The 13,973-nt window shown below is 43.5% G+C and overlaps 1 protein-coding gene across 6 annotated transcripts in view; it reads right to left on the bottom strand.

Annotated features, from left to right (window-relative positions):
* The window catches only part of NDRG3 (NDRG family member 3), a 61,725-nt gene that overhangs the window by 41,507 nt on the left and 6,245 nt on the right, over nt 1-13,973 (bottom strand). For all 6 annotated transcript variants that reach the window (XM_043478684.1, XM_043478681.1, XM_043478686.1 and 3 more), the window contains one exon: nt 5,931-6,032. In XM_043478684.1, coding sequence (XP_043334619.1) covers nt 5,931-5,987 — 57 coding nt within the window. In that variant the 5' untranslated portion in view covers nt 5,988-6,032. The remainder of the gene's footprint in view (nt 1-5,930; nt 6,033-13,973) is intronic.

The raw sequence follows: 13,973 nt of genomic DNA on the forward strand, positions 1-13,973 counted from the left end.
GAATTCCTTTCTTCCCTATCTTGTGATCACAGTCAAGAAGCATTTTGTGAGGCTGAAGCTTGAGATGAGCACAAAGGGAAATGCCAAAAGCAGAAAGATGCGATTCTCTCCTGAAACCAAAGTGATCTTTGTTGAGAACCTAGCAAGAAAACAGTTGCACAATCTTTATGCAATGTTCACCTCCCAAAGAAAAGATACTAGTAATCAGAGGAAGACTAACACTTGTTTTCTTGGCTTTTTTTTTTTTTAAAAAGATGTCAGATCCTCTTGGAGTCTGGCTTCAGGCTTCATGAGTGATCGTGCATCTTGGAGAAAGGATATGACTGGGTCAGTCTGACCGTGTTTGGTGCCCAGATTTTCTAAGCGAAGATCATTAGCTGGTCCCCAAGTGATCTGAGTGTGGTCAACCAAAGCCAAATTCTCTGAACTCATTAAAAATTCAATACTGCTCACTAGATAGATTCTGGAAGGGATAAGACCTCCCTGGGGCACTTCCCTGGGGATTTATTTGTCTCTGATATTTGCAGTGCAGGGTTCCACTCCAACAAAACTTTCAGACGTTTCAGGCTCTGGGTTCTTTCTATTTTCTGTTCCTTTTGAATATTGCATTAATTCCATGTTCAGAGAGATTCTTGCACTAAGCAGACTTAAGTAGCAGAAAGGGATTCAAGATAATAAGTTAAAACAACAGAATAATGTAGGGGAAGAGGAAAAAAAGGAAAAATCAAGGAAAAAGAGAAATCATAACTGAAAGTTGCAGTCAAGGTAGAAGCCAGCTAAGGGGCATGTTTCTTGGTGGAGGCTCTAGGCCAAGTGCAGAAGGTAAATGAAGGAGTTCAAGAAAGTAAATTTTAAAAAAGTAATTCTCTCAGTTCAAGCCTGGAGAATAGGCAAAGAGCAACTGAGAATCTATCAGTGTATGAAGGCAAGTATGAGAAAAGGGGGGAAGGCAAGGAGAAAAATTTAAGAATCAAGTAACTGCTGGACAGTTATAGAAATATAACTGGACAGAAGAGAAACATACTTTCCCATTATTAGATCTAGTTAAGATCAACATATAGTTTCAAAAGACAGAAAGCAACAGATAAAACAGAAGAAAGACCTCAGGACCAGCTACCGACAGGAGGAGATTTGGGGCAAATCGACCTGTTTGGTGACCTTGATGTGGGGTGCAGTGTCTGACTCACTACTCTATTCCCAGTTCTGGCACTTAGTAAAAGCAATAAACATCATTCTGGAAGAGATATGAGCATCTCAAAATAGAGATACTCAATTTGAGTAAGAAATGAATTCCAAAGAGGAAGAGTGACATGCAACTGATGAGCTTGGAACTAAGGTACAGTTGTTAAAACAGGAAAAGTTTTAGAAACAAGCAGATTAAAGACTGCCAAAGAGAATAAAATATGGCCTGTCTACTTAGAAAAAAAAGGACAATAACTCTTATCAACAGAAAGGAGAAAGATGGGAAATTGTACAAGCAATGTATTAATAGCACTTCACAAATACTCTTTAATGAAAATGTCAATAAATCTGTGTTGCTGTTGTTTTTAAAGAAACTTTGGAGGGCATGGGGTGGCGGGGAGGTTCAGGAAGGAGGGGCTATATGTATACTTATGGGTGATTCATGTTGTTTGGTAGAAATCGACACAACATTGTAGAGCAATTATCCTCCAATTAAAAATAAATTAAAGACCAAACAGAACAACCTCTGCCTGTCTCTGCTGCCCTGGAGATGACTGAAATGCTCATCCCTCGGTTCTTCCTGCTTTTCCTCTTATAACATCCTCCCTACCTTCTCTTATGTTTCCACTCACCAGTAGAGGGTCTACCTCATTTTCTACTGTAACAACCGAAACAAATTAATAACTTGTTCCTGTTCCCGCAACGAATATTTATTCCCCTTCTTGGTAGGTCCCCAGTTCTGCTGAAGCCAACTGTGGTCTCCTATTTATTTTCTCAAGTCTGGCCTTTGGCTTTCACAGGCTCAGCAGTATCTGAACTGAAGGCAGGTAAAGGAAGGCAGGGAACGTGAAGCACAAATTGGGGAGCTCTCTTGCTTATACAGGTCTGCGGAGGTGGCGGGGAAGAGGCTGGAACAACCAGCTACAAGAGGCAGCAGGTGGTGGGAAGAACCTGAGACCCCCTGACCCAGGCTGAAGTCAACATCCGTGGAGTCTGGTCCTGGCTTCACCATCTCACTAGACACCAGCATTGGACAAGTCATATAATTTCTCTGAGCCTCATCTATAAAATGGAGTTAAAAATACCTTTAACTACTTCCTTCATAAGAAGTTAGGAGATTCAAATTAGATAGTACTTGTGAGAATGCTCTGAAAATGGTTAAATGCTATTTAAAAAAAAAAATCATTTCATATAATTCTGTCTCAAAAAAAAAAAAAAAAAAAACCCACACAGAAGTGCTGGCAGGTGCTTCTTTTCATCACTGAAGCCAAAACAAGCATGGCAAAATTACCCACTTCTTCATAATTCTGAGCCATAGACAAAATCACAGGCATACTAAAATTAAATGGGAAAAGTACCAACAAATGACAAGAAAAAAGTTAACATAAGTCTCGCTTAAAGCTATTTTGAGAATGCTTCCTTATAGTCAGCTCAGGATAAATTTCTGCACTTCAGGTTGGGTCTAGACTCCCTTTAGCTCCCTGAAACCTGGAAGGGCACAACAATGTCTCTGACTAAGAATGTATCTAGGAGGAGAATGGACAGAAAGATGATGTGAAATGATATGAACCTCCAGGTTTCTGCTTACAGAGAGAGGGCAAGCCTCAGAGGTGACGCCAGAACTTCTGCAGGGTGAACACAGCGGCAAGGCCGCGGGCTGCACAGCAAGAGAAGTTTGGGTTTCAATCCTGGCTCTGCCACTTCCTGGCTGGGCAGGCCTTAAGAGTCAGAGGTTCATCTGCTAAGTGAGGAAGACGATCTATTTCAAAGGAATGTTCTGATGATTAAAAGAGAGAAGGTATGTAAAGCACCCAGCAAATAACTGCAGGATAGGCTATTAGGCAAAAATAAAACCTCCCTGAAAACTAAAAGCTCTAAGACTTCTTTTCCTATTCAAATCTGGAAGCTTACACCCTACCAGCAGTGGTTCTCAACTGGGGAGACTCGGACCCCCTGACCCCCAGGAGACATCTGATATTGGCTGGGGACAAGTTTGGTTGTCATGACTGGAAGATGCTACTGGCATCTAGCGGATAGAGAGAGGCCAAGGATGCTGTTAAACACCCTACAATCAATAGGGCAGCCTCCCACAACAAAATATTTATAGTGCCAAGATCAAGAAACCCTGTCCTACAGCACGTGTTCCTGGGTACACAACCTGAGTAAGCTACTTCACCTTTCTTAGCCCTCATCCTCATCAGCAATATGAGAATGAACTGATCTGTGTGTCCTAAATCACCAAGCCTTTGGGAGGACCAAATGAAATAACGGATGAGAAGCACTACTGTCATTAAACCTTTCAAAATGTATGCAAAAGCACCCACTTATTGAGCAAAGGCAGAGCACTGATATGCTGGGGAGTGGGGGGTGGAATGGGGTAGAAGGCTTTGTTTGGGAATGACAGCATCTGAAGAAGGCCTATTGCCAATCTACTTCTATAAAGCTTGGCTGGAGCAGGGGGAGTGCTCATGAATAGTGATGGGCTAGGAGCACTTCCCAGGGAGACAGAGGAGTGAGATGGAGCGTGGGAAGTGGGTAGGGACAGCACAGGCATATCAAAGAAGAGTTAACAGATGTTAGGAAGTGAGACAATGCTTGGTATCTTAGACTGCTCAGGCTGCGTGAATGGCTTATACAACAAAAATTTATCTTCTCACAGTTCTGGAGCCTGGAAGTCCAAGATCAAGGTTCCAGCAGGGTTTGGTTTTTGGTGAGAGCTCCATTCTTGGCTTGCAGATGGCTGCCATGAATGTTTCCTCATCTGTCCAGGGGTGGAGGTAGAGGGTGGATCTCTCTTTCCCTCTCCCTCACTTTTCTTATAAGGCCATCAATTCTATCAGATTAGGGCTCTACCACATGAGCTCATTTAACCTTAGTCACCTCCTTAAAGCCCGTATCTCCAGTACAGTCACATGGGAGGCTAGTGCTTCAACATATGAATTTTAGGGGAGGAGACATAATTCTGTTCATAGCACTTGGGCACACAACAGACACAGCCAGGGAATCATCAGAGCCTCAGAGATGAGGACCCAAACATTAACCCAACGTTTTGCTGCAGTTACAGTCACAGAATCTTTTCTTTTCCAGCTGCCTTCTCTATGAGACATCCAGTCAATTAACTCCTGCAATTCTTCATGTAGGTGCTTCAGGTATCTTGTGGACTTCCAAGGTCAGGGAAGACTCCTCCTCTTACCTGGGCCCCAGTCCTCAAATGTCTGAGATCCATCAGGTCATAGGCTTCCAACACTGGCTAATCAGAATCACTTTAGGCACGGTTCTCAATTTTTGGATGCTTTTATAAACATTCACCCCAGACCAATTCAATCATAATCTCTGGATTGATTATTGGTTATTTTAGGCATTGGTTATTTTTTCTCCCCAAGTAATTCCAATAAGCAGCCAAGGCTGAGGATCAGTGATCATAGAGGGGTGTGCGTGCCCTGTCCCCATCCCCTCAGATTCCAATTTAGTTGTTCTAGAGTGGAGACCCAGGAATCTGTATTTTTAAACAAGTCCCTAGCTGATTCTGGTGATCACTCAGGCTTAGGATACGTTTCTAAGTTCCTGAAGCTAAACTGCCTATCCCCACCTGCCTTGTAACTATTCATTTCTGTGGCTGTACATAAGCGTTACAGATACAGATTCTACTTCCTTTCTCTTCTTCGTGGCCCATCATTTGGGGACAGCCCTTCACATGCACCAAAATTCAGTACTTAAAGGAGAGTTTTCTGAAAACATGAAGGGAAGCAACAAAAGAAGCCAAATAAGGGTTTAAAAAATGTGCAGCTTGCCAAGGGGGAAAGCAAGAGATCTGACGAAAGATAAAGGAAGGGGTGGGAATAGGGGTAGAGACAAGGTCACAGGGACAAGAATGGGGTTGACAGGTTTCAACAGCAAATTAGTGAACACAGAATAAGTCAACAGCCCTAAAAGCTATAGGTGAAGGGCCCTGCTTTGGGCAAAAAAAGATTAACAAGCAACAGCATCTTCTCGTATAGCCCCCGTTGGCATTCTGACCCTACCCACATTTACCCTGACTTTCTATCAATACTTCCCCAGGAAAGGATGCCATGAGCTCATCCATACCAAGAGTAATTTAATAGGGGACAATGACAATACATTAAAAGAACAGGACTTAAAAGAAGGAATTTCAGGCACACTTACTGAATGGAGAGGGAGAAGAGAGAGGATAAACCTTCCTTAGCTTTTTGGTAACTCTTATCAACACAGCACTCTTTACCTGCTGAATCCTGGTGACTGTTAACTGTGATGCTCACTGTGTATTCTCTGACATGAACGGAAAAATGAGGTATATTACCAACACCCAGGCACCCTTGATGAAAACCTCAACGTCGACAGAGAGGTCACATCACAGACTGGACAAACCTTACGGAGAGCACCGCAGCCTGTGTGCATTACCAGCCATGGATGCTAAGATTTCCTTATAGAAACTGAAAGTCACGATACCTGGATTCTAAAGCAAACCCCACTCTCATACTTTCTGCTTAACATCTCTATCTGTAGAACAGGAACATGTCAAGGATAATCTGACTGAATCTGGCTGGTGGAAACAAAAGTAGGAAGAAAGAGAGGAAAGACATCAAGAAGGTTAAGAAATATATTTTTTAAAGTTTTCTCCCCACAGAAAGTCAAGATAAATGTTTTTAGTTACTATTCAGATGATATAGAAAATAAACTAACCACGAAGAAAGGACTTACATATATTTAGTGACAACAGTAGTCTTTACCTTATCATTTAGAAGTGGTTTGATCTCTGTGAGTTGAACATCCTGGAGTTCATCCATGAGGACAGATCAGAGTAGAGGACTCTCAAGAATAAATCAGTAACTCTGAAACAGAAATGGAGAAAAAGGCTTAAGACTAGGAGTTGGGAAAAAAAAAAGACTAGGAGTTGGAAACATAATGGTCACACTACATCCAGTCATTCAAATATTAGAGCTTAGTATGTGTCATGCACTGCTCAGGGTGCTGAAGACACAGTAAACTAGATACTTATGGCTAACAGACTCTAACATGGCCTCTGTGATCTCTGTACCTCTTGGCACACACACCCAAGCATAACCTCCCAACCCACCAAATGCATGTGGTGGAGGGGGACCCATGGCTTGTTTTTAACCATTAGAAAATGGCAAAAGTGATGGAAAGTACATGAGTATCTGTATATGATTATATTACATAATATTTTAATATCTGTCTTGCAAAGAGACACAGTCCCCCTGCCAGCTTTAAAGAAGCAGGTTGTAAATGTGTTGTTGTCCTCTGAAAAAAAAGAAGCAGGTTGGCATGTTGTAAGATGGCCACGTGGCAAGAAACAGCCTCCAGCCAAAACAGCAAGAAACTGGGACCTTCAGCCCAACCATGTGCAAGGAACTGAAGGCTGTCAACAACCACGTGGGCCTGGAAGTGGATCCTTCCCCAATTGCGCTTTGCCCTGACCAGCACCTCGACTACAGCCTTGCAGAGGAGCCAGTCAACCCATGTCAGAGTCCCAACCCCCTGAAACTGAGATAATAAATGTGTGTTATAAACCACTAAGTTTGCAGTAATATTTTTATGCAGCAACAGATAATTAATACAATAGTCTTTGCCCACATGGAGAATTCATTTCAGTTACTAGAGATATATAAGTAAGAAAACAACATGCTCAGATTTACAATTTAGAAAGCAACAGTTTGGAGGGTGGATTAAGGGGGAACAAAAATTGAAGGTTAGCGCTGTAGCCTAACATAAACAGAGAGATGAACCAAAGCTAAACTCACTAGCCTTCCCTTGGGGAATCACAACAGTAGACGCAGAGTATGGCAGCCAGCCTCCACAAAGGCCTCCAAGAGCCTGCTCCCCAGTTCCTGACCCCAGAACATGAGACATAATAAATAACTTTGTTTTGGAGTGATTAGTTACATAGTGAGAGATAACTAAGACCGAAAGGGAGAAGTTGGGGAAAGGTGTGGAGTAAAGAGGCACAGATTCCATCTAGGAAGCTATGGGGAGAGACTGCAAATACTGGACACAAGTGATTCCCACCCAGACTTCAAAGCTCTAGGCTTCATCTCTTCTGCCTTGGCCTTGCAGGAAAAATGCTAATTCAACGATTTGGGAATTCAGACATTCAACAACCATTTATTGAGTTCCCACTGTGCAAAGCATTATGGACAACAGAAATAAGGTCCCTGCCTTCGACAAGTTTATTAGTAGAGATGACCCCTATCTATAAAGTTACCTACAAAATGAGAAATAAAGGGTCGGAGGAGTTCAAAGGAGGAGCAATTACTTCTGATTGGTGGGAATCATTCACAATATATTAATCTATTAATCAATTTTTCTGTTTTTCCCTCCAGAAATAGGATATATGGTTTTGACTTAGCTATGGAGAGGGTCTGTGTTGCACATTACCTCTTAGGTATTAATAACCAATACACCAAAATGAATCCTGCTTTCAACTATGCCTACATTTGTTGTTGTTGTTCAGTTGCTCAGTTGTATCTGATCCTTTGCAACCCCATGGACTGTAGCACGCTAGTCCTTTACTATCTCCTGGAGTTTGCTCAAACTCATGTCCATTGAGTCGATGATGCCATCCAACCATCTCATCTTCTGTCGTCCCCTTCTCCTCCTGCCCTCCATCTTTCCCAGCAGCAGGGTCTTTTCCAATGAGTCAGCTCTTTGCATCAGGTGGCCAAAGTACTGGAGCTTCAGCTTCCATCAGTCTGTCCAATAACTATTCCTTTCCTTTAGGCTGACTAACAAAAGCTCTTCTACCATTATTTTGAAGAACCCTGAGGGTGCCAATGGGACCACTGCTCAAACCATGGATCCCACACACCAACCATGAGGACCCAAACATTTGTGTCACTGCAAGAGCACAAGCCCGGTATTTACCTTCCCTCTAGGATGTGGGTCTTTTCTCAGATCCCAGATACCCTATACCCTTGACTGAGCCACCGAATGCCCAGAATTTTTATTTTATTTTCCTATCAGTCACACTTCAAAAGGAGATGAGATAGCTCGAACTTTTTATCACAAATTTCAGCCAGCATCTAACATTTCTCTCTCTTCTATAGACCCCACATCAACCCACTTAGTACCCAAAATACTGGCCCAACTAGGATCTACTCATTGAATTTTTTATTTATTTACTTTTGAATTTTTAAAATAAACTTTTATTTACTTATTTGGCTGCACCAGGTCTTAGGTGAGGCATGTGGGATCTAGTTTCCTGACCTGGGATTGAACCCAGGCCCCCTGCATTGGGAGCACAGTCTTAACCAGTGGACTATCAGGGAAGTCCCTCCACAGTGTTTATTAATCACACTATGAACTGTGGCTACTCTTCATTTGGACTCCACTATTTAGCAGTAATTTAAAATGACAATTTCAAAGTTCTTCTTCCTATCATAAAATACGGGCCTGTTTTAGAAAATATGGAAACCACAGGGTAACCAAAAGATATTTTATTCACAGTCCTTCCTTCTAGAAATAATCACTGTTAATATTTCAGTCTATTTCCATCCCCCCTACACACACATAAAATGGTGATATCCTGAAACGTTTCCAACCCTGCTTTATTCCCTACTTTAATTCACTCATTTGAAAGCAGGGCACTGCAAGGTGTGAATCATTCAAATGTGACTCCACTGGGGAGCCTGTCACGGAGCCTCAGGGACAGAGGGAAGCCTGAGGTGCCTCCAAAGTGACGCATTCACCTAGTGTTTCCAGCATCTTTTAAAGATAAAGAAAGATGCCGTTTGTGCCAGGACAAACACTTAAACAAGGGCACAATCAAACGAGAAGGCTGTCCTTATCGGCTGGGCCCAATGCAGTCAATGCAGGACAGTGTGACTTAGGAACTGGCAACAAGACAGCAGGTGCTCACTTTCCGCATGACAGGGGACCCAACATATTCTTCCAGAGACCTGATTTTTGCTCAGTTCTCACTGTCTTGAGCCCTTGCCAATGAGCAGTTTTACAACTCCTATAAGAAAATTAACATCACATGGTGGAAAACTTCATCTGCAGATGCCTCTGCTACACAGACTCACTCTGTCCTGGGGATCTAAGGGCTGCAGTGCCCTCATCTGCACAAATGATACGGCTGCCAGATCGCATCCGGATACTAAGGGCTATTAATATTTTAAAAGGCTAGTGGAGATTTTATAAAAGTAGTAGATAAGAACTCTTTTCTAGTTTCATGAGATAAGGGGAAGAGTGACAAGTGAAAAAAAAAAAAGCCATCCTCAAACTGAGGAAGTGAGCCTTGTATCAAAAGGCTATAAAGGGAAAGAAGAAACGTGTAATTTCTACTCTGTGCCAGAAATTACAGTCTAAGGACCTTATGTTAATCCTCCTCATCCCAGGAGTTATATTTAACACTCCTCCCGGGTAGATATCTTCATTTCTTACTTTATAAGCAGGAAAAACTTAAGCTAAGAGAAGTTAAGTGACTTTTCTAATATCCACATCTAAGTGAGTAACAAGGCAAGGATTTAAAAATTTGATTCTTCTAGCCATGGAAAGAGTCCATAAGTACATCAGATATGGACTTTAGACCTAGGTGGGCCCCTACCTGAGTGGCACTGGGCAAAGCATTTTTCCTTTCTGGACCTGTTTCCCCATCTGTCAAGAGAAGAGGTTGGGTAGAATAACATTTTGCCCCCATTTAGGACTGAAGTTCTGTGACCCAAAGTTAATATTAATCGCTCAGTCGTGTCTGACTCTTTGCGACCCCATGGACTGAGCCTGCCAGGCTCCTTTGTCCATGGAATTCTCCAGGCAAGAATACTGGAGTGGGCTGCCATTCCCTTCTCCAGGGGATCTTCCTGGCCCAGGGTTTGAACCCAGGTCTTCTGCATTGCAGGCAGATTCTTTACCACTAAGCCACCAAGGAAGCCCTCTGTGACCCAAAAGCCCCCTCCCTATAAAGGTAGCACTTTACATTATTCCTGAGGGTAAGCATCTATCCTCCACCTCACAGGGCTCTTAATATAATCCTAAGAGGTCACCCAGTTATCAACTTATTCAGGTTCACTGATTAGCTGAAGTTCACTCAGCAAATCAGTGGGAGGATGCACTTGGCCTGATTCCAGGCACATGAGGATCTCAGGCTTTTAGCACATCCCACATTATGTTTTGTTTTTCCAGTCATGAAAAGCTCACTGAGATTTCCAGCGCTTAAGAACACTGCTTTGTTACTTTAAATAAAGACAATAAGGGACTATACATAGTACTGGCTTTCTAGGCTACAAGCTGTCTTATTTTCCAGCTTTTCCCCATGACCGAGGTAATTTGTCTGGCCTTTATCACGCTTTGCCAGAAACGAACTGACAACAGGCTACTAGTTTGTATTCTAGAAGCAGAGTCAGTCACTTTTGGTTTTGGCAAGATCGCAGACAGACTATCAAAACAGGATGAAGGCAGCAAATAAAGGAGGCACTCTCAGGAGACTGAGCTGGAAGGGGTCGGCTGGAGCTGGTGCTGGAGCAGTTATGACTGGAAAGCGGTAGGAAGTGGCCAGAGGACTGGCTGGGAAGGTGGTGGCGCTCCTACAGCAAGCTGACCAACATCCTCTCTGCTTACCTATACTGGCTAAATCATGATTATAGCACTTCACAAAGCACCTTCACATCTACCATCTCACTGGGTGATCACAATGGCCTGTGAGTTAAACACTGGGGCACTGCATCACTTCTATTACAGAGATGAGGAAACCCAGGCTTACAGAGGTGAAACGGAATGAACAAAAAACACAACTAATAAATGCAACAGCTCTAACCAAAACCCAATTTTCCTCTGATCCCAAATGCTCACTCTGTGCCCTGTACCATACTTCCTCCCAGGTTATCACAGATGAAAAGATGTGGGTTGGTAAAAAAGGAAAAGAAATCCAGCTGACTGCCTCACTGTGCTCTTATCTCCGGTCCTAAATTACACTGTGCAGTTAGGATCTGGGCACAGGCTCGAGGATTAAATGTTAATATGAAGTTAATAACAAGAAAGCCCAGATTTGGAACTAGAGTCTGCCTTCACCCATTAATTCAATTGAGTAGGGGAGATTAAGTCTGTAAATAAATCACTGCAGTTCAAGGCAGGATAAACATGAGCCTATGAACTGGACAAACTCTGAGGTATTTTCTCAGCCTCAGTTGTCCTTGTTGTTCAGCCATTAAGTCATGTCTGACTCTTTATGACCCCATGGACTGCAGTCCACCAGGCTCCTCTGTCCATGGAATTCTCCAGGCAAGAATGCTGGAGTGGGTTGCCATTTCCTTTTCCAGGGGATCTTCCCAGGTAACGGTTCAAACTCGTGTCTCCTGTACTGGCAGGCGGATGCTTTACCACTGAGCCAGGAGGGAAGCCCCTTAGCCTCAGTACTGATATCTTGAGCCAGATAATTCTTCGTCATGAGGGCAGTCCTGTACATCATACAACGTTTAGTAGCACCCCAGGCCTCTACCCACTAAATGCTACAGGCAGCACCCTCCTCCAACAGTTGAGACAACCAACAATACCTCCAGATATTGCCCAATGTCCTCTGGGGGCAAAATCAACCCCAGCTGAGAACCACTGCTCTAAGGGTTACAGAGGTTTAAGGCAAAGGTCAGTTAATGCAAGCTGGGGGTGCTGAGGAAAAGTTTCATGGAGGATGTCATATTTGAACTGGACCTTTAAGAACAGGTAAAATTCCTATAGGGGAGGATGAGAGAATAAAAAGAAGGAAGTCCAGAAAGGGAGAGCATAAAAGCAAGACAAGAAAGCAGTGCTGGAAAATGCTCTAGTTCGGCAAGAAGAGGAGCTTGCTGTTGGCAATAGGGGATAAAATGTCCATTGGAGTCACATCACAGATCGCTATTTATCAACTAACAGTTACAAGATACACATACACATAAAGAAGTAGCCAACAATACAAGATACTAAAAAGATTAATATTAATAGTTTACGAGTCAAACCAGTGGTGTTTTCATATGTCCCACCTACCCAGGAGGACAGAATGTTGCCTGCGTATCATCTCTCACATTGCATCTAGTGTGCATCACTGTTTAGTCAGCGTTACACGAAGCTTGGGGCTTCCCAGATGGCACAGTGGGGTAAACAATTTGTCTGTCAATGCAGGAGATGCAGGTTTGATCCCTGGGTCGGGAAGATCCCATAGAGGAGAAAATGGCAGCCCACTCTAGTATTCTTGCCTGGGAAATTCCACGGGCTGAGGAGCCGGGAGGGCTACAGTCCGTGGGGTCGCAAAGAGTCGGACACGAGCGAGCAAATCGAGCACAGAGCAAACGAAGCTTGGAGCCAGAGCAGAGGTGGGGGAAATAACTAAGGACTGAGATGGCCAGGAGCTTCCCGAAGGAGTTGAAGAGTGCTGGGCCTTGAAAGGACATGTTCTGGATAGCTGGAAGGGAGGAGAGGACATTCCAGGTGAGGACATCTGAGTTGGGAGAGAAATAAATGTACACAACATATCCAAGAAACAGCAGGAAGAGCAACATAGCTGGGAAAGATGACAAGGCTGGTCAGAACACTGAGCACATGAATCAGACTTCACTGTGTGGAAAACCACACTTCACTGTGCGGACAACCACACTTCACTGTGCTTCCTGAGAAGCAAAATAAGTCTTTTAAAATGTGGCATCCTGTCCAATAGTTCTCTTAGCTGCACATTAGAAAGACTTAGGGAGCTCTGAAGGATGACAGTAGCAGGCCCCAACCCTAAGGATCCAACTTAATCGGGCTAAGATAGGGTCCAGTATGGTTTTTAACATGCAGATAAAGCTAAGAACCACCGGTCTACAGATATGCCTAGAAATTGAAGTGATCTGCCTAAATTCATATAGTCAGCTGGGTGTGGGGCTGGGACTGGCTGGCGTCTGGATTCCTATTTCAGGCTCTGAAAGATATCACAGAGTCCTGGGCTAAATTCCATACTTCAATCTTTAAGAAGCATAATCTGATGACTTGGCTCTCAAGTTTTGCCAGGGTTAAAGCCTGAATTAATCTAATCATAAAACTATTGACTTAAGCATCCTCTCAAGTGTCTAGGGTAACGGATGCTGGTTTCACTGCTGTCTCCTGAGGGCCCTTAGGAAAGGAAAGGGTCTCAGGAGACTCCCCAGAAAGCCAGATAAACAAGCCAAACCACCCAGCTCTGTGGAAGAAACAATGGCTTTTTAAAATGCAGCTAGCTCACTGAGCTTGTGCACCACGTAAAGGAAAGTCTGGGTTACTCTTTATCAGAAAAATACTCTGAGAGATGCTATGCCATCAGCAAAGGTGGGGGATGGGGCAGTGATCAAAGCTGCTTGAAGCATCCTTGCAGACCCTCATTTTTACAGTAAATATCTCTACCAGGCCCCAGCCCTGGATAAGGGCTATCCACACACCCTGTGTTTTTCTGAAAGGAAAAGAACGGCACCCCTCACAACAGGCCCACTCCTGTTGTGCCACTCCTGGATTCTGGCAGCAGGTGGTGAACAGGAGGTTTGCAGAGACTGCCAAGCTGGGAATCTGAGTCTGCCTGTATAATCATTCGATTAATTCCAGGGTATCAGTACAGATAACTATAAGAACAAAGCAACACACATCTCGGGGCGTTCTTTTTCACCTCACACACCCATCAACCAGTTGATCCCCTGTAATGAGGGGATCACACTAAAGTAACTCTAGAAGAAGAAGCACTACCCTCTGCCTTCAGTTCTTGAAGGATGCAGCTCAGGACACTAGGAAAGCTACTGCTAGCAAAGCTCTGGTACATGCTCTTGGGAAGGGTTCCAGGTTCC

Source organism: Cervus canadensis, chromosome 10 (assembly GCF_019320065.1).
Source record: "Cervus canadensis isolate Bull #8, Minnesota chromosome 10, ASM1932006v1, whole genome shotgun sequence".
Taxonomy (NCBI): Eukaryota; Metazoa; Chordata; class Mammalia; order Artiodactyla; family Cervidae; genus Cervus; species Cervus canadensis.